A 20,154-nucleotide genomic window follows, 5' to 3' on the forward strand; every position below is an offset into this window, starting at 1 on the left:
CTGTTGTAAGTGGGATAGCCTTGTTCTGTGTAACAGCTGGGATCCTGGGGTGTGGCAGGTGGTGCCTGGGAACAGGGAGGTGCAGCCCAGGAACCCCATGAAGCCACACAGGTTCACAAAGTCCCTTGTTAATTACCTATGTGATTCTGCCTTTTTGATGCGTACAGAAGAGTAGTTAGAGCCGGGCGGTGGTGGCGCACGCCTTTAATCCCAGCACTCAGGAGACAGAGGCAGGCGGATCTCTGAGTTCGAGACCAGCCTGGTCTACAAGAGCTAGTTCCAGGACAGGCTCTAGAAACTACAGGGAAACCCTGTCTCGAAAAACCAAAAAAAAAAAAAAAAAAAAAAGAAGAAGAAGAAGTAGTTAGCATGCTAGTCTTGATTTCGAAAGATTTAGAAGAATGTTATCTTTCCACTCATGATTATGAGGGTCTCCTAATTATGCATTATTTATGTATATGTAATTCACAATGATCAGGGAAAGAAAAATGCTCTAGTGTCACAACTGGCATGGAAATGGCTGTAGAGTCTGTACATCCTAGTGGACTGTCCTCTCCTCAAGTGATGTGGCAGAGTTTAAGTCTCAGAGGCTTGTCCTCTTCTCTGCAGCTTGTTGGGTAGCCTTTAAAACCTCTTGGGTAAACACTCGTCTGAAAGGGTATGCTTTGGTACCCTTGGGCCCAGGTGGAAGCCTTGGCCAGAGTTGGCCAAAGCAAGAAAACACCACTTTCAGCTTGCATTGGCAGCTCACAGACTGAAGACTGAATTTCAGAAGTGGGGAGGGACGTGGAGTACAAGTGCTGTCACACGCACGCACACACACATGCATGCAAGCTGTTGATCTGGCAAAAACTGTGGGGTCACAGACTTGAGGGTGTGACCTTTCCCCTCTTTACAGGTGCGGTTCTCACGGCCAGAGTCGGAGCAGGCCCGCCAGCGCCGCGTGCAGTCCTATGAGTTCCTGCAGAAGAAGCATGCAGAGGAACCCTGGGTCCACCTGCACTACTATGGCGTGAGGGTGAGCCAGGGCAGGACTTGGGAAGAGCCCTGAGGCCTGGAAGCCTCTTGGCTCACCTCTATCTTCACAGTGATACTGTAGAGAGCATGAAGGCCTTGTGAGCCGTTTGCGTCTGATGTGCCCACTCAGCTGGTGTCATAGAGTAGGAAGCAGAGCTCCACTGTTAGTGTGCAGTGGGGCTGGTGTTTGATTAGTTTTGCACACACCATGAATATTGATTGCAGATTAGACTTTTCGTCTGGGGTTGCACTGGAGAATCTGCTGTCGTGCTCTGCCTAGCCAGGGTGGTTTTCAGGGCTTTTCAACCTAGTACCTGAAGATACACCGAATAAAGGAAACAGTTGGACATTAACTCCCTGGTGCCTGGACTAGAGTTCCCTGGTGTTTGCGGGAAGGACCAACTGAAACCTTCCAGGAAGAGATTAGTTATGGGGAGCCTTAGATTCAGGGTCAGACTTACAGATACACTACAGCTTCTTCCCATGTGGCCTTGGGTTGAAAATTGTCTTTCCTTTCTGAGTCTGTTTTCTTGTCTATGAAACAAGAATAGTAAGAGCCCTATAGACTTAGTACTGTATAGATAAGCATTGGTACAGAGCCTAGCACATGGCAGGTGCTTGGTGAATGCTAGCTCACTTCTCGTCCTGGCTGGTGTTTCTGCACTATAGACAGCACTAGGGCTGGGGTCCTAAAGCCAGGGGGTACATGATTGAGACCACAATGCAGAGGCTTTGTGTGTGCTGTTCAAGACACTGCAAGTGAGCCTGTGGCTGGAGTGGGGGTCATCTGTCCTGCCTTTTCCCCACAGGATAGCCGCTCGGAGCATGAACGCCAGTACCTGCTGTGCCAGGGATCCAGTGGAGTAGAAAACACAGAGCTCGTCAAGTCACCCAGGTGGGACTGGCTGGTGCTGACTAAAGGCTCCAGGAAAGTGCCTGTTAGGACTTTGGACAGGGTGAAGGAGGGACACTGCCCCTGCCCCTGCCCCTGCCCCTGGAGAGGTCCCTGGAGGGTAGCATGGGATAGGTGACTCATGTTCTTGTAGGGCTGTTGTCTGGGAGCTGGGGACTATTGGGGATGGAGAGGGTGGGCCTCTGCTTACACCTCCCCAGTTTTCAACCTGGTTATGGTCTGAGCTCACATGCAGGGGTGAGGCAGAGCCCACAGAGCCTCTGATACCCCTCCACCCCTACCTCTTACAGCGAATACCTCATGATGCTCATGCCACCCAGCCCGGAGGAGGAGAAGTGAGTAAGAGCCACCCCCCACAGTACCTCCCACTATCTCTCACTGGCTTCCTCTAACTACTCACCCCTGCTTCCGATAGAGACAAGCCTGTGGCTCCCAGCAATGTCCTGTCCATGGCTCAGCTGCGCACGTTGCCCCTGGCTGATCAGATTAAGGTCCTGATGAAGAACGGTGAGTGCTGCTCTCTGTCTCCAGGACCAAAGGCAGCAGCCACTACTCCCCAGAGTCTGCCCAGCTTGGTAGCTCCATTCTTGTCTGGGCAGATCAGATATTGCACGGCTGTATCAGGTCACCCAGGTGGTGCTGCCCCTTCAGGTGGACTTTTACAGCCCTCTGCCGCAGGAGCCTGAGCAGGTTAGCCTGAACTTTGGTCTGTCTTTAAAAGACTAGTGGGGTTCTTGCACACTCACTGATGGGGCTGAGCACAGTCTTGTATGGGATGTGAAGTAGGACTTGCTCTTGATGCCTTACTGGGCTCCATACAGTAAGGACTAGTTCCTTTTTCTCTTAGGCAGAGGCAGAGAGCCTTCGAGTCCTAAGCTCTGGGCTTCTCTGAGAAGTCAGTGTAAAGCCTTAGGCCTGGATTGGGTGGGAGCTCTCTGCTGTGCCATACTTGCCTTGTTCCTGGACTTCTATAGGGGACTCTGCGCCTTCCCTAGGCTTCGCCCTAGGCTCCCTGATGCATCACAGGTGATCTAGGTTCAAATCCTGACTCTACCTTTCGTAACCAGGTGAAAGTGGGGAGTTTTCAACTCTTTTTGGACCTAGTAGTGACAGAATTTTCTCCGTGCTCCTTGGATATGTAGTTCAACATGTAGTTCCTCATGTTTGTTCAGTGAGAGACACAGGTCTGGTATAGTCCACTATCAGCTAAGACTACAGCAGGCGCTGTTGTTACTACTCCCTTTCCGAGGAGCTGGGAGCTTGATGCTGCACGAGTACTTGGTGGGGAAGATAAAAAGGTCAGGCCTCTTCCCTTGACCGGTGAGTTGTGTCCTTTGTCCACCTCAGTGAAAGTCATGCCTTTTGCCAATCTCATGAGCCTCCTGGGCCCCTCCGTGGACTCTGTGGCTGTTCTGCGTGGGATCCAGAAGGTGGCGATGTTAGTTCAAGGGAACTGGGTGGTGAAAAGGTAAGCTGCTTGAGTCTGTAAATTTAATTACATTATTGATGTTGTTCTGCCTAGTTGCATTTTATGTTTTCCAGGAGGACTCTGTTTCTCTTTTTTCATATTTATTTGGAGGTTGGTGTCTTGACTCTGCCGGTTCCCCCACGGTTTGGGCGTGCACCTATGACAGCTTGGCTGCGCATGGATTGTCTTTTATTCTTTTTGGAGACAGTTCAGAGTCTTAGAATATTTTAGTTATTTCCTCCCACGTGTATATTTTAATTCTGTCTATATTTTCAGACCCATAAGACTTTGTTCAGTGTTCTTAGACTTATTCACATGTCTGCCTTTTGTATCATGCTTTCATTCCTGTGTGCATCTGAGTTCCCATCTGGGATAACTTCAGTCTTTCTAATGAGTGTGTTTAATGCAGATCTGCAAGTAATAGTTTTTAAGTTGATTATTCTCCCTTCATACATTGGTATGATTCTCTGTGTATCTGTTATACATGCATGTATGTGTTCATGTGTGGGAATAGGATCAATGTTGATGTCAAGTGTCTTTCTTGATTGGTCTTCACTTATTGAGGCAGGATCTTCGCTGAACCTGGAGTTCCCCATCCTTGTTCATTTAACTAGCCACCTTGCCATGGGGGTCTCTTATCTGCCTCCCAAGTGCTGGGATTATACATGGCTGTCCTTAATTGTGTGTGTGTGTGTGTGTGTGTGTGTGTGTGTGTGTGTGTGTGTGTGTGTGTGTGTGTAGTTGTAGGTGAGAGTGCAGGTACCTGGGAGGCCAGAGACTGGGAAACAAACTCGGATCCTCCTCTACAACAGTGCATGCTTTGACTTTTCATTTACTTATTTTAGTTTTGGGTTTTTTGGACAGGGTTTCTCTGTAGATTTGGAGCCTGTCCTGGAACTCTGTATCAGATTGGCCTTGAACTCACAGAGATCAGCCTGCCTCTGCCTCCCTGTTTTGTGTGTGGGCTCTAAGGATCTGAGTTCTGGTGCGCTGCTGTGCAGCAGGGGCTTACTTCTATGACCGTCTCCCCGCATGACTTGGCTGTGTTCTAATGTTAGTTGTGATTGAAGAGTCGCCTGTCTGCCTGGTTCTTGTTTCTCGATTGTATTCTTTGTTTTCCTCTGGTTGCTCGGAAGCACTTCTCTTTGTTTTGGCTTTCCTCTATAGCATTAAGAAGTGTCTAAGTTTTCTTTGTACATTGCCTGTTGGGGTTCACAGGTCATGGCTTTGCGACTCAGTGTGTTCAGTAGCTTCTTCTGATTCTTCTGCCAGATTCCAGACTGTCAGTTCTGAGGGAGGAGAGATAGTCTGTTCTTTTATCCCATAAGTTCCTAGCCCTCAATGCAATGCCTGGAACGTGTCAAGCCAACTCTTAGAATAAGATGGTGTAGATACATTAGCAAAGCCCACCCTGTGAGCAGTGTGGTGTGAAGTGAAAATTATGAAATGTGAATAGCTCTAAAACTCAAAATATATTTTTTTTTTGCATTAACGTCATTACTTAATTGCCAACCTGATGGTAAGTATATTCCTCTTACTGCCACATGGTGGCGTCCTTCGCTGGATAATAGACCTTGCTGTTGGGTTATCCAGTTTTACTTTCAAAACAATCTTATTTTACATACTAATCTCAGTTCCCTCTTCCTCCTGTCCTCCCCCTCCTCACACCTTCTACCCACCCCACCCCCCAACCATTCCTCAGAGAGGGTGAGACCTCCCATGGGGAGTCAACAAAGTCTGTCATAACCAGTCCTTCCCCTCCTCCCCATCTAGGCCGAGTAAGGTATCCCTCCACAGGGATTGGGCTCCAAAGAGCCAGATCATATGCACTAGGGAGAAATACTGGTTCCACTGCTAGTGGCCCCACAAACTGTCCATGCCACACAACTGTCACCACATTCAGAGGGCCTAGTTTGGTCTTAAGCAGGTTCCCCAGCTGTCAGTTCAGGGTCAGTGAGCCCCCACTAGCTTGAGTCAGCTGTTTCTGTGGGTATCCCCATCGTGGTCTTGGCCCCCTGGCTCATGATGTCTCTCCTCCCTCTCTGACTGGACTCCAGCCCAGTTTTCTTTATGGAAGAGTTGATCACAGCACATTGCTTGTTCAATGTGAGCATGAGTACTGTGTGTATTTGGACTGTGAACACGCAGGAGCCAGGAGGGGCTGTCGAATCACATACACACCTGAAGACACTGACTAAGAGAGGCTGAGAGCTGGTTTTGAATGGGAACTCTGAATCAGCCTGGCTTCTGCCTGTTCTGTTGTGGCCTCGGGAGGCCTAGCTGTGGTATGGCCTGTCTTATCATCTTGGGCGTTTTAAAAGCCTTCTCTCAGGTATTGAGGCCTCTGGGGTTACAATTCTTCCAGCCAGGTCTGTCTTTGTGTCTGTGTGAGATTTAAAAAACTCACTGTGATTCAAACATGTCTTATTTGTGTGTTGTGTGCTGTGTGCTCTACCATTCAGTGTCTCTATCCTCAAAGCACAGGGGTCCATGGCATGTGCCTGACAAGGTTCAGTTCACAGTGGGACCTTTCTCTGTGTGGCAGCCAAGAACACTTTGCCAGGTCTATGCCCATGGAGCCTAACCTTAGAGCATGAGTTGCTCAGGCCTAGCAGATATGAAGGGAGGGACTCCAGCAGGGGAGCCGTAAAACTGGCCTGGGGCTGTTGTGGGAGGTAGGGTGGGAGTCATGTTGTAGGAACTGCATTGTATGCCGTGGTAGTACTTCAGTCTCTTAAAACCACAGACATCTAACCTGTGGAATACTGGTCTTCTCAAGAGACCTGGGCTCCGTGAGGTCCCAAGCTTATGTGTCTTTGAGTCCCTAACTCCTCCTTGGGGTTGGGTTAGTATGGGATAAGGTGATTTGGGAAGGGTTGCTCTTTTCCTCGCATCTTCCTGGGCCTGGGAGGAGGGCTGCAGACTCGAGCCTGCTGCCTGAGAAAGGTGACCTGGCCTGGCTCGACTGTGAGTGCTGGGCTCCCAGAGTTGGTGTGGTGGTGCTAGGACTACAGGCAGGGACTGACCAGCTGTCTCTGCTTGACTTGTCAGTGACATCCTGTATCCCAAGGATTCTTCCAGTCCTCACAGTGGCATGCCTGCCGAGGTGCTCTGCAGGGGCCGGGACTTTGTTGTAAGTATCTAGGCTCTGCCACAACTGGGGGTGGAGGGATGGAATCCAGAGCAGGTGTTGACTTTCGGCAGGGCAGTCTTGTGAGCAGGCCGCCAGGGGGTTCCACATAGTAATCATTCTCTGGGCATTCTGGGCTGATAACATCCTGCTGTCTTTCCAGAGGGCTCTGCTTATCCCATGGGTGGTGCTCATGTGGTTGAGTGATGTATTACAAAGCTCATGGTGGTTACAGACTTAAATCAGGATTTTCAGTTGTGAATGACTGACAGTCAGCCCTGCCCAGCACCTACTTTGGATGGGCCCAGTAGTTCCCTTTTACCATAGTCTGGCACTTATTACATATCTAGAGTTTGTGACTTCTGAGCCAGCTCATCCCTCCTTCCTCTCACCCTGTTTATATCCAGAGCTTAAGTCTCTCCCAACGTCTTAAGCTCATGTCTCTGGAGTCTGCACTGCCCCATAAACCTTGGAGTTTACACTTTAAATTGCTTAATGTTGCTGCTTAGATCTGTCCATGATGGCCCTTTGTGCTTGCGCACAGGTTTGTCATGAAAGGACCAGGCCTTAGATGGAAGACAGCTTTGCTTGCTTGTCTGATTAGTTAGTCTTAGCTTTAGCTTTTTGGGGAAGTTATGTTGAGGGGCCTCAGCAGTATGTTTGATCTGGGACATCAGAATGTTGCTCCCACCTGGCCGCATTCACTTGTGCCCAGGTGTTGACATCTGCTAGGTCTGTGTTGGATGTACCATTGTGTTGGTGTCTGCTAGATCTGTGTAAGACGTGTTGCTATAGATGACAACCAGTCTTCCTTTCCTCTTGGCTCTCAGTCATTCACACTCTCTTTTTTGAGTACTCCTGTGAAGTAGTTCAGGGCAATGAGAGAGTTGTAGGGAGCCGGAGCCTCTGGGAAGCCCTGCCAACTATCGGCAGCCACCACAGTGGAGTGTTGCCACCCATGGGGCAGCACCCTGTTGCTGAATCCTCATAGCACTCCTAGGAGGATGCAGTAGTAAACCAAAGGAGAAAGGCTCTGTCTGTTGAACACTTTGTTTTGGATGGAATGGGGTGGCCCAGCCATCCTGAAGGAGAAAACACGTCTGTAAAGGCTAAAAGTGGCTTAGGTAAAGAGACTACCCAGTGCACACACTAAGAAGAGTAGAGCAGGAGCCCCATTTTGGCCTGCCCAGGCTCTGTGCCCCCTTTTGTACCTTCGCCCAGGCCTCTTACAGGCCCGTTGCTGCCTCCTAGAACATGGCACTTTTCTTCCTCAGATGTGGAAGTTCACACAGAGCCGATGGGTGGTAAGGAAGGAGGTGGCAGCAGTGACCAAAGTAAGTGGTGTTCTTCATGACCCTTGCCCAGGGCTTGCTACAGGAGGGAGCTTGGGGTTGGTGATGCCTTACCCTCCTCCTCCCTTCAGCTCTGTGCAGAGGATGTGAAGGACTTTCTGGAGCACATGGCTGTAGTGAGGATCAACAAAGGCTGGGAATTCTTACTGCCCTACGACCTGGAGTTTATCAAGAAGCATCCAGATGTGGTCCAGCGGCAACACATGCTGTGGTCAGGCATTCAGGCCAAGTAAGGGCTTGTTGGGTGAAGGGTGTAGTAGGTGGCCCTGGACCTACCTCCTGGGGGCAGCACAGTTGGGCTGGATCTGGGCAGTGAGGAACACTTGGGGTGGGGCTATGTGCACTTCTGTACTGCTTTTCACCAAGATGGGTATCGTTAAATGACCCCAAGTCCTCCACAGGGCTTGATGGCAGCGACACCCGCTGCTTGTCAGAGCTACTCTGTTGAGGGGCTAGAGAGGAGAAAGGCACATAGTCTAGCAAGAAAGACAGGATGGTCGCTCTCCTCACACTGCCTCTTCTGGTCTCTGGCTAGGGGCATGTGTACAACCAGAGGGCTCAGAGGGGAGAAGACCTGGCTAAACCCTGTGTGCATGGTGTTTCAGTGACCCAGTATCCTGGCCTTAGGGGCTTGTTCTATGGCGAGGTAGGCAGTACAGCATATAGGTTAGAGTTTAAAGGGTTTTTTTCTTTTTTTTTCAGATTAGAAAAAGTCTATAATCTTGTAAGAGAAACTATGCCAAAGAAGCCGGATGGACAATCAGGTGTGTGACTTCAGCCTGGTCCCTGGCCCAAGAGGGGTCCTTTTCAGGAATCAAGCCCAGAGAAGGCTCATGTGGTTCTTACAGTTCACTTTTTCTGTGGTGTCCTTCCTTCCACCCCACCCACCCCCCAAGTTTGCCTAATGCTTGTGCAGCAGAACAGCATCAGAGCCCCCCACACCCACCCAGGGAGGGGCTGTGTCTTTCAGGGCAGCGTGGATTCTGAGACCTGATGGCTCAGCAGGTGGTGTGAGAGGAGATGCTAGCAGGTACTCAGCAGGGCTTGAGTTCTGTTGTGTCTAGTTTGATGACTTCCTCAGTATTAGGTAGCCGAGCTCCACTGCAGCCAGGAAGGGTGGAGGACCGCACTTGGTTTCCTGTTTCAGGAGCTGTCCTCGTCTCCTCTGCTTGGCCTCTGTTTTCATGCTTTCTGCCTGGGACCTATGCCGTTCTGAGCGATACTGCCTCTCCACACAGGGCCTGCTGGGCTGCTCTCTGGGGAACAGCGGGTCCAGACAGCCAAAACCAAGGCCCAGCAGAACCATGCTTTCCTGGAGCGCGAGCTGCAGCGACGGAAGGAACAGATGCGGGCAGCTACAGTCCTGCCCAATGTACAGATCAAGGAGGAACCCCTGAGCGAGGAGGAAGCAGATGGGGACGAGCTGGAGGCTGAGGAGGAGGAGCACATGGACACTGAACCCAGCAGCTGCCTCAGCACCAAGTTGGCCAATGGGCTGCCTGCTGGGCGGGCAGTGGGTGGGGACAACCTAAATGGGCACCCAATACCAGGCTGTGCCAGCAGCCCTGCGGCCCGGGAACTGAAGGCTTTCGTGGAAGCCACCTTTCAGAGACAGTTTGTGCTCACACTGAGCGAACTCAAGCGCCTCTTCAACCTGCACCTGGCAGGCCTGCCCCCGGGCCACACACTCTTCAGCGGCATCTCAGACCGCATGCTACAAGATACGGTGCTGGCCGCTGGCTGCAAGCAGATACTGGTGCCTGTAAGTAAAGCCTGCACCTGCCAGGACAAGCAGAGTCCCTCAGAGCCCATCAGGAGGGCAGCTGGGCAGTGTGCACATAACTTCTCAGAAATCAAGGAGCATGGGGAGACTGTGTGCCTTTGCAACTGCCCCACCTGACTTCATGTGGATAGGGAGTATGTTACAACGGATGGCTGTTGAGCCCTCGGGCTCCCTGCCATAATCTCAAGTGGATGTGTTGAGTTTTCTACCACAGGAGAGAAAGATACCTATATTTACCAAGGCCTCAGTAAACACAAGCCCTCTATTGGTTAGTATTTAATTCCTATGACATAAATGGTACAGCTGGAATTTGAACCTTAGTATAGGGGCTATCTGGTCTGCTTTCACAGAGGTCAGCTGAGCACTTCCCCACAGTTTGGAGATTGGTGACTTCCCTGGCTTTTGGGCCAGTTGACTCTATACTCTCTGGCCTCTGCACATTTCTGGCACTAGGCGTGATGGTAGAATGAGCCTTTTCTACCTCAGTTCTTTCCTGCCCGTGGAGTAGGCTCCACAGTGGGAGCAGACTGTTGCCCTTTTCTGGAAAGGAGTACCCGGCTGTGGCCTGAGAGGCGCTGTTAGGGCTCTTTCCTAGACTGCCCAGCCTGGGAAGCAAAAATGGGGAGTGGGGGTGCAGCTGTACTGGCTCTTTACCAGGGTCTATGCCATGTGCATTGCTAAGTTCGTGCACACCTGTGGCCTAGGATGATGCCAGGGCCCTTGCCTCTGTATGTAAGGAACAGGACAGGAAGCCCTGTGTTTTCTGCTGCCAGAGCCTACTTTCTGAGGACTGCTTTAGAAGGTGCTGGATTGGGTCCCTGGCCACTCAGCAAGTGGGGCCAGTTTTCTGCAAGCCTGCTTTTCTGTGTATGTACGGGTGGTAGTGAGATTGCCTAGACCGTCTGCATGGACAGAGCTGAGGGGTCTACTCTGGATGCCCATGCTCCTTTCTCATGGAAGTGCTGGCATCTAGAGGACACCCGAAGCCCTGTCTGGAGCATTTTGACGCAGGGACCATATTCATAGCATGTCCAAGACAAAAGGCCTTGGAGTCATCCTGCTGTCTGTGTTTTCATACAAAGGAGATGAGGCTTAGGGAGAACAGTCTTAAGTTACAGTTCAACTTGTGGTTTGCTGCTGTGAGCTGAGTAGCTGTAGGCTGTGAGTGAATGGCTCTGAACTTGCTTTTCCTTTTGGCAAATGGGCAGGGCAACACAGTGCTGCTCGGTTTCCCATGATCAGGTGAGATCACATCAAGTCCCATGTCAGATGTAGGATAGATCGACGCCCACGATGCTGGCCTCTTCCCTGACCTCCTTTCCAGCTATCGGGGTTGTATCATCTCTTCTGGCTGACCTCTGAAGCTAGCTAGTGGCTTGGAAAGCTTGGGAGTCTGGCAAAGTCTGGCTTGAGCCACACTTTATATGCTGTCCTTGTTTGAAACAGCTATACGGTTAGCTGTAAGGAGAACCTGGGGGCGGGGAGCTTTAGAACATAAGCCCCGGTGGACACCTCAGGGCAGCATTCCACTAATGCTATCCAAAACACCTTGTTTACAGGCGTCTTGGAGTCCTCTCTCCAGAGCTGCTGAGTGGTAGGAACTAGGCTTGGACCACACTTTCCTAGGGACTGGGCTACAGGCTAGCTGGGGTGAAGTGGGCAGGGCAGTGGGTTTACAAGACAGAAAATGACCAACTCATGCTTGGGCCAGTTTCCCCCACAGACTGCTGCTTCTCCGGACGAGCAGAAGGTGTTTGCCCTCTGGGAGTCTGGCGACATGAGCGACCAGGTGAGGTTCTTGTTCTGTTCGTGTCGTCTTTCTCAGGAGGGGAGTCCTGGAGGGGTGGGGCCGTTAGTAGCTGGGCACTGGAGTATACTTGGACACCTCAGGTTCCAGCTACTCCACACCCGCCAAGACAGTCAGGCTGTGCCAGGTTTGAACCTGAACTTGGGGGTTTACTGCATCAAACAGACTCACCATTGGGAAGATGACTGGTTTCCAGAGTATAGTGGCGTCACTATGCGGTTTCTGTCGAGTTTCCATGGGGATAGACATACTAGGCAGGCTTACAGACCATGTACAGAGTTGATTCTCAGTGTCCCTGACAGCAGGTATCAAAAGGCTTTCTTACTAGCTGTCTCAGCCCTGGATTTTGGGTTATTTTGTCCTCTGGCAGACAGGGTACCAGGTCTCCTGTGTTTGTGTAGTTGTGGTAGCTGAGATCCAGATGCTTTTTAAATCATGAACTTGCCTGGACTCCAAAGTTGTTTTTTTTTTTTTTTTTTTTTTTTTTTTTTTTTTTTTTTTTTTTTTTTTTTTTTTTTTTAGCAGAAGTGCCAGTTAGGTTGAGACAAGGAATAGACCCTACTGAAGTCTCCCTTTTCCCTGCAGAGGGGACAGGAAGGCTAAGAGCAAGAGTGGGCATGGAGCCTAGCTTCCACCAGGACTCCTGAGTGACCCTGTGCTCTTGGCTAGGAAAGGTAGCTTTAGGCTTTCCTACTTAGCTTCTTGATTACTGAGGAGAAAAAGGTAGTAAGTTCAATTTAAAATCAAAATAAAATTCAAGACCAAAAACCTTTGTGGGGAATTTGACTCCACTCCGCTGGACCCTCTTATCCTCCCTGGAGGTGATGGCTGTTGATCTGTCCAGTGCCCATCACTAAGGCACAGGTGTGCCCATGCTGGAGTCGGTTCCGTCCTCTCCTTCCCCCAACTCAGGTTCTCAGGTGCTGAGCCATCCCAGCTGCTCTCTTCCTCTTTGCACTAGTATGTTCTGAACACATCAGACCAGCAGTGACGCTTACGCTGAATGTGGTCCTCTAGAAGCCTGTGTCACTGCTTCTCCAGATGACTGGCTCTTCCCTGTGTCTAGAATCTTGTCATTTTAGCCTTTAGTAAGACAGAGTTGTCTCCATCTGTTCATATTTGGAAATGGTTTGTTTTTCCACCAGGGCAGATCATTTCCCCTGTAGGTGGAGGGTATCTTAACTATTTCAGAGCTAAAATTGTGAGGTCTTAAAGACATATTGCCTTCAGTGCAACTGGAGAGTTTTATATTATTCTGTACATAGTGGACTGACTATGCATTCTCAATTCTTCATTTTACTAGATAGTTGGGTTCTCAGAGAATCCTGTAGGATGACACATTTCTTTACCTTTTCCTATCCTTACAGAGATGTGAGATAGTAAATATCCTGGATACTCTTTTTCCAATTTTTGAGACAAGTGGTTTTAAAAAGCCGGCCTTTTAAAACTTTATATTTGGGGAAGATCTCATCTATCCTTCGTGCCATTTAATTTCTCTTTAAGAATATAATGCATTTTCTAGTTTCTTGGATTCAGTGTTATGCTTATTGGTCAAGATTTTGAACCAGCCAGGTGCTGGTGGCACACGCCTTTAATCCCAACAACTCAGGAGGCAGAGGCAGGTGGATCTCTGAGTTCGAGACCAGCCTGGTCTACAAGAGCTAGTTCCAGGACAGGCTCCAAAGCTACAGGGGAAAAAAAGGAAAAAAAAAAAAGATTTTGAACCAATTTGGACACTTTTCCCTACCCAGTTTAAACTGCTGCTTAATTCTGGTATGTCCAAACTGCTCATCCTGAGTTCCTTCATTGCAGTCTGAAACATTGATAAGTGTCTAGACACTGCAAGGTGGGGTTAGGGCCATCATTTTGGGTCTTTTGTTTGGGGATAGTTCACATTTGGATACTATTTCTCATAGTAATACATTGATTTTCTATTAAAGCATCGGCAAGTTTTGCTTGAAATATTTTCCAAAAATTACCGAGTACGCCGAAACATGATCCAGTCTCGGCTGACTCAGGAATGTGGAGAAGAGCTAAGCAAACAGGATGTAGATAAAGTGCTAAAGGTATGTCCATTGTGCACAGGACCCACCCAGAGCATGCATTAGGTTATGGTTCTGACCTGTCTTTTTAAGGATGCTCATGTGTGTCTAGTAAAGGACTTGGGTCTGGTATCTTTATTCTTGCTCCATAAATGCATAGCAGTAAATCACCAGTCTGATGGGCACTGTCTGGTAATGACTAGTATTGGTATATTGGCAAGACAGTGAACCTTTTCACACAGTAGAGTTTGGGTGGAGTGGTTAAGACAGGCTTAAACTAGATCCTGTTTCTGGTGAATCTTGTGCCACTTAATGCAACTTTCAGTACAATCCATTTTTTAATTTAAAAAGGAGTACTATTTGCTTAATACTTTAAATGCTTTTCTAAACTGTGGTACATTTGTAGAATTGAACACAGAAAGCCACTGACATGTTCCCTGTTATCTTAGTCATGTAGGTGATAGGCCTTATTAATCCCTTTGTTTTGGTCAACTTGAAAAATATTTGTTTTCTGTTTATGTAACACATCTATTTTATAATAATACCTCTTAAACGGCTGGGCAATGGTGGCTTCCATCTTTAATCCCAGCACTTGGGAGGCAGAAGTAGGTGGATCTCTGTGAGTTCGAGGACAGCCTGGTCTACAAGAGCTAGTTCCAGGACAGGCTCCAAAGCCACAGAGAAACCCTGTCTCGAAAAAACCAATAATAATAATAATAATAATAATAATAATAATAATAATAATAATACCTCTTAAACTATTCTTAAGGGATCGTGGCTCAACCCATTAGGGACCAACAGCTACTCAGCAGTATTCTCAGTTTCTGATGGACTATTTGTATTTTCTTGTAAACCAAATTGTGATGGTAATAGTTTTCTTTCCTGTTTTCTTAATTTCTAGGACTGTTGTGTAAGCTATGGTGGCATGTGGTACCTTAAGGGGACAGTACAATCTTGACAATAGTAGTAAACCACTAATTCAGCGAATCTAAGCCCAGGGAAGGATGGCAGAGCCAGTAGTCTCGACTTGCCTCAAGACAGAGCAAGAGGATCTGCCCACCTCGTGGCCTGCAGCACTGCCTGGCCCAGAGGACAGAGGGGCTCATACTCGGCCAGTGACAGGGTCAGCGTAAGTGAGCTCGCTCCTAGCAGAGACCAGCCGGGCCTTCTTTGAAGTACAATTTGAAATTCCTGATGTATTTTGCTTATTTGGTTTCATTCTCATAATAAAGAGAGTGTACACTGACATGGGCAGGATTATGAAAATCATGGTTTAATATTTTCCTTTTTAAAAAGAATGCCAACAAAATTATGTTTACATGATGAAGAGAACCTTACAGTTTTTAATATTTAAAATGCCTACAAGCCAATAACTAGTCTTAGAGTCTCTCTGCTAAGACTTCTGCCAATTTTACTAAACCAAATTGAATTCTTTTACTGTTGGGTTTCTGAGGCCACTTTACCTTTTACAATAGCCTACTTTCTACAGTGGTCTCAACTGTTTACACGAACCATAACAAAACATTAGATCAACTCCATCTTCTCCTAATGTTCGCATAAAGGTGCAAACTGAACCAGGTAAGTGTGGAACAGTGTGAAAGCGAGGTTATCACTGTTTGATGAATTGATGTAAAAAATTATATTTTGTGTATTTTTAAAATAAATGCTAACACTAAACTGGCATCATGGTGCTACTGTCCTCAAATAGTTGCAGCAAGAAAATGTAATCTGTGCTTTCAAAATGTTAAGTACTAAAGAGAGAAGGACGTCCATGAGGCCATTACAGCAGCTCATGAACCACTTGTTGCTCACCTTGACATTGTGAGGCTGGTCTTAGAGAGTTCCTGCAGATCCTGAAGACTGATAGGTACAGCCACTGAGTGGTCTTAGCTGAAGACGTGGAAGCAGAAGGAAAGAAAGATGGAAAGTGAACACAAGCTTTTTAAGGAGGGAAGGGGGCTGGGGGGGGCAATCTCCTTCCATGGGATGTGAGCGCTGCTTAAGTTTTAAGGTTTTAGTGGCGACTTTAAATTAGTTTTAAAAATATGTACTTCAGACCCAAATATTTAAAATCAAAATGTAATAAAAGTATTTTTTTTTTTGTACTAAGTCTTCAGAATGTGGTACTTTATACCCACACCCACCCCCTGGAGCTAGGATTTACATGCTGAGTTGCAGCATGTAGCTTGTGAACATGGCAGGCACCTCTAGTCCCAGAAGATGGGGAAAAGGTGATCTAGGCTGGGTGAGATGTGGCTTTTGCTGTCTAGTTGAGACTTGTTGCTGTAGTCCATCTTCTGCAGTATAAGTCACTGTTAGCCGAAGGTTGAAATGATGCTCTGTGCTGTCCTCTCTTCAGGAAATGAAGTATTAAATACTTTAGTGTATTAAGTAAGGGATCAAACAGGGATGTGCCCTGTCAAATCAACATTTGTTTATAACACTTTAATGGGGTGGCTCATGCTCTTGGTAATCATTGACACGTGTGAGGGGTTAACAGATAAAGTTTTCAGGAGGCAGAGATGGGCGAATTCTGTGAATTCGAGGCTAGCCTGGTTTACAGAACAGCTAAGGCTACACAGAGAAATCCTGTGTTGAAAAACAACACAAAAGTTACCAGAACTGATGAGGAATATGTCCTTATCATTGTATACCAGGATCTCTTTGCCCTGTGGAAAGGGGGGACCCTCATATGGGCTGGCACAGAGCTATGACAGATCCCCATTTAGAAAGAACTTATTCAGTCCCATCTCAGGAAGGCCATGCTTTAGATTATTAAAAGAAAGAAAAAGGAAAATACCAAATTAAAAAAGCTAAGTGCATTTGAGATAGGAAGGATGGAATGCTAAAGAAAAACAACTGGGACATGAGGGAGATCTTAGCACCTATATGAAGCCAACATAAGACACTTCATAAAGAGGAAGTCAGCTTTATAACACTCTTCCCCAGTCTGTGTTGAGAGACTGTTGCAGGAAGAACTGGGAAATGAGCATTGGCCTCTGCTTTGGCCCCCATTCCACAACTATAGGAAGAGTACCCATGGCCTGACTCTTTGGGCCTACTCATTTTATGACTTAACCCCAGAATTTGACTGATTCCTAAGGACTTAGGATTCAAGCCCACCTCAAGGTTATAGTGGACCAGAGTTTTAGACCACCTCCGGCATCACTTGGCCCCCATTGCCTGAGGCTTCAAACGTGTGTATCCAATGCATGCTCCTATTACCTTACTCATTCCTCTGCAGCTCTAGGCCTAAGCAGACCCAAAGTTTAGTTATATCCCAGTAAATCCTAGCACTAGAGTGACCTCAGTTAATCCAGGCCAACCCTATGAGCATTAGTATCTAGAATGTCCCATGTAACTCTATGGTCTATGCCTATTCCATGGCACCTAGCCAGCTGGAGGTCCAATCATAGGGACACGGACTTCAGCCATTAACTGGTATACTTCAGCAGATCTTCAGGTTCCAGAGATAGCCTCCTAATCCTAGGTGCGTGGCTCATGAACCTGCTGACTTGGTACAAAATCAGTCTGCTGAGGACTCTGGCAACAAGCTTGCTTAAACAGATGGCTTAATTAGAACTTCTGGATAGGCTGATGGGTGAAGTATTTTGCCAGATATTCAATCCGATAAACCTGAAACAAGTTTCTACTTCAAACATACATTAACACACAGCTGCAAGGGTCAAGTACAATTATGGGAACATAATAAAACTAAGCACCAGAAACAGACCATAAAAAGATGTCAATTTAAACTCAGCAAAACAATAAAATATCAAGTTCCATCAAGTCAGGAAACTAAATGGTCAAAGTGGAAAAGTAAAAGAAACCAATCCCTCCTGTTGCAAAAAAAGGGGGGGGGGGTTAAGGTGTGTGGTCACACGCCTTTAATTCCAGCACTCAGGAGGCCAAGGCCAGCCTGATCTACAGAGTGAGTTCCAGGAAAGCCAGAGTTACACAGAGAACGCCTGTTTTGGAAAACCAAGAAGTTTGGAGTCAGGCAGGTAAAGGTACTTGTCACCCTTGATGGCCTGATGGCCTGATACCATGTAGACTGAATGAAGGCCCAATCTCCAGAACCACAGGGTTGACAGAACCAACTCCTGCTAAATTCTCCTCTGACATCCACCCTAGCACCTTGCTTCCTACTCCCAAATAAATGTATTTTTTTAAATTTAAAGATGGCTACAAAGGAAACTACAACATCAATTAATGAATAGAGCATAGATATTATGCTTATATCCCATCTTTAAAACACTATTAGGGTTAAATGTCAGCACCCCAATTTCTTACCAAGTGGTGATTGGACATACAAGTTACTCTGACACTAGTAAACTAGCAGCATATCAAATTACCATAGTTAGGCACAAAGACTGTAAAACAAGGACCATGATAGGAATGTAAGCCTTAAAATCATAAAATCAAAACTAGCTTGATGTAGCAAGAACCTGGGAGGGAGGGGAGAAGTGGAGCAAGGCAGAGAGATTGAAATTATTTATAGGGCATCTATTTAATCCAGTTTATGTTATATGAATAGGTCAAATGAGGAAAATCATCTCCAATCAAGACGTACAACTCAACACACGGAGAAGATCTCAAGTGAGATTTGACTGGAATTTAAGAATGTTGAAGCAAACATAAATCAACAAATGTGATGTCACATCTTAGCAGAATGAAGGACAAAGCGACTATTTCAATAGATGCAGAAAAAGCAATGGACAAAATTAAGGCTCTTTTAATACTGAAAACTCTTTAATAAAAACATTAGGTGAAGTAGAGCTCCCGTAAGCAGGGCTGTGTACAACAAAGGCCACAAGTACTGCGTGCAGTGGTGTGAACTGAAAGCTTTCTAAGTTTGAGGACAGTGATACCCGTTCATCACTTTTATTCAGTAGTACTCGAAATCTTGGCCAGAGCAATTAGACAAGAAAAATAAAAGCATCTGGAATGGAAAGAAGTCAAATTGTCTTGTTTGCAGATGACATGGCTCTAGATAAAGGGAACTGTGAAGAATGCAACAAAAGGAAGAAACCTGTTCTAGTATATATTCAGTAAAGTTACAACGAAAACAGATTGAATTTCTCCAAAATCCCACATGATGGCATCATAGTAAACTTAGCTAAGGACGTGAACAATGCTGGTAAGAATTCAAGATAAATCAAAAGTGGAGGGAGACTATTCACAGGCTGAACACTGTTAAAATCTATATCATTCAAAGTTAAAAGCACCCCTACCAAAGTTTCAGTGGCATTTTTCACAGGCACACAGAAGATAATCCTAAGACTCAGAAGACCCTAAGTAGCCAAAGCAAAGTTGAACAAAAATATCAAAAAAGTGTGAGGAATGGTAGTACCTGGTTTTAAAATCTATAATAAACAGCTTGGTGCTGGCATAAAAACAGACACATCATTGAGAAGGGTTATATGTTCAATGAGTTGTAATGGGAAAAGTGTGTAACCAGCTGTCACTGTAATAACCACCTGGAACAACTTGGAAAGTTATCTTAACATAGAGCTCTTATAGATCTTAATTCATGATCTGTTGGCCCCATTGCTTTTGGTCAGAAATAACACAGCATATCATGGTAGAAGTACCTGGTGGAACAAAACGACTTACTTCAGGACCAGAAGCATCCTCACCCCCACCCCCACCACACATACCATGATAAAAAGCATGGTGGGCAAGAGAAGGGATCCTCCTGTTCTTCAAGGGTACATGCTTAAGGACAAAACCATCTCCAAGCTTCCCACCATCCCTTCCCCCATAGCACCAGGCAGTGACTAAGCCTTTAAACTGGGTTTGGGATTCAGATCCAAACTACAGCAACATCTACATTAGATGAAACTGGACCTTCATCTAATGTGTATGCACATATCAACTTATGGGCCTGGAGAGATGACTTAATCACTGTTAAGTGCTGGCTACTCTTCTAGAGGATCTGGGTTTAATTCCCAGTTCATATGGCAATTCACAACCATCTGTAACCCCAGTCCCAGAGGATCCACACTCTGGCCTCCATGAGCACTGCATGCACATGTGCATAGATGTTGACAGAGATTTCTCTCCTGCCTGGTCCTGCAGTGGTTCATTCCCAAAGAAACACACAAAAGTCTACATTAATTATAAACTGGCTGGCCTATTAGCTCAGGCTTCTTGTTAACTCATAACTTACTTTAGCCCATAATTCTTATCTGTGTTAGCTACATGGCTTGGTACCTTTTATCAGCAAGGCAGTCTCATCTTGCTTCCTCTGTGTCTGGTTGATGACTGCAGACTCAGCCTTTCCTTTTCCCAGAATTCTGTTCTGGTTGCCCTGTCTATACTTACTGCCTGGCTACTGGCCAATCAGCGTTTTATTAAAGCAATACAAGTGATAAATCTTTACAGAGTAGAAGACCATTGTCCCACAGCACATAGGCAGATAAAACACCCATGTGCTTAAAATACTTAAAAATCAAAATAGATTAAAGATCTAAACATAAGACCTGCATGACCATAAAACACAAAACTGAAAAACAACTCCTTAACCTTGGTCTTGATAATGGATTTTTGGTCAAAACACAGGCAACAAAATGTAAGTGGGACTACTTACCAGACTACAGAGCTCCTTTACAGGAGGGAAAACAGAACAAGAAGGGAACC

At 46.7% G+C, this 20,154-nt stretch overlaps 1 protein-coding gene across 4 annotated transcripts in view; it reads left to right on the plus strand.

Moving 5' to 3' along the window:
• Positions 1-18,466, plus strand: part of Polr3e (RNA polymerase III subunit E) — a 32,293-nt gene extending 13,827 nt beyond the window's left edge. For 3 of the 4 annotated variants that reach the window (XM_038338126.1, XM_038338132.1, XM_038338137.1), the window contains 13 exons: positions 899-1,018; positions 1,827-1,912; positions 2,221-2,265; positions 2,346-2,437; positions 3,278-3,398; positions 6,450-6,531; positions 7,803-7,862; positions 7,952-8,109; positions 8,583-8,644; positions 9,119-9,642; positions 11,375-11,452; positions 13,411-13,536; positions 14,414-14,778. In XM_038338126.1, the coding sequence (XP_038194054.1) occupies positions 899-1,018; positions 1,827-1,912; positions 2,221-2,265; positions 2,346-2,437; positions 3,278-3,398; positions 6,450-6,531; positions 7,803-7,862; positions 7,952-8,109; positions 8,583-8,644; positions 9,119-9,642; positions 11,375-11,452; positions 13,411-13,536; positions 14,414-14,470 (1,611 nt within the window). In that variant the 3' untranslated portion in view covers positions 14,471-14,778. Of the gene's footprint in view, positions 1-898; positions 1,019-1,826; positions 1,913-2,220; positions 2,266-2,345; positions 2,438-3,277; positions 3,399-6,449; positions 6,532-7,802; positions 7,863-7,951; positions 8,110-8,582; positions 8,645-9,118; positions 9,643-11,374; positions 11,453-13,410; positions 13,537-14,413; positions 14,779-18,049 lie in introns of those variants that run through there. The other variant, XR_005286303.1, reaches the window with a different exon arrangement.
• The last annotated feature ends 1,688 nt before the right edge of the window (positions 18,467-20,154 follow it).

Source organism: Arvicola amphibius, chromosome 1 (genome assembly GCF_903992535.2).
Source record: "Arvicola amphibius chromosome 1, mArvAmp1.2, whole genome shotgun sequence".
In the NCBI taxonomy this organism is placed as follows: domain Eukaryota; kingdom Metazoa; phylum Chordata; class Mammalia; order Rodentia; family Cricetidae; genus Arvicola; species Arvicola amphibius.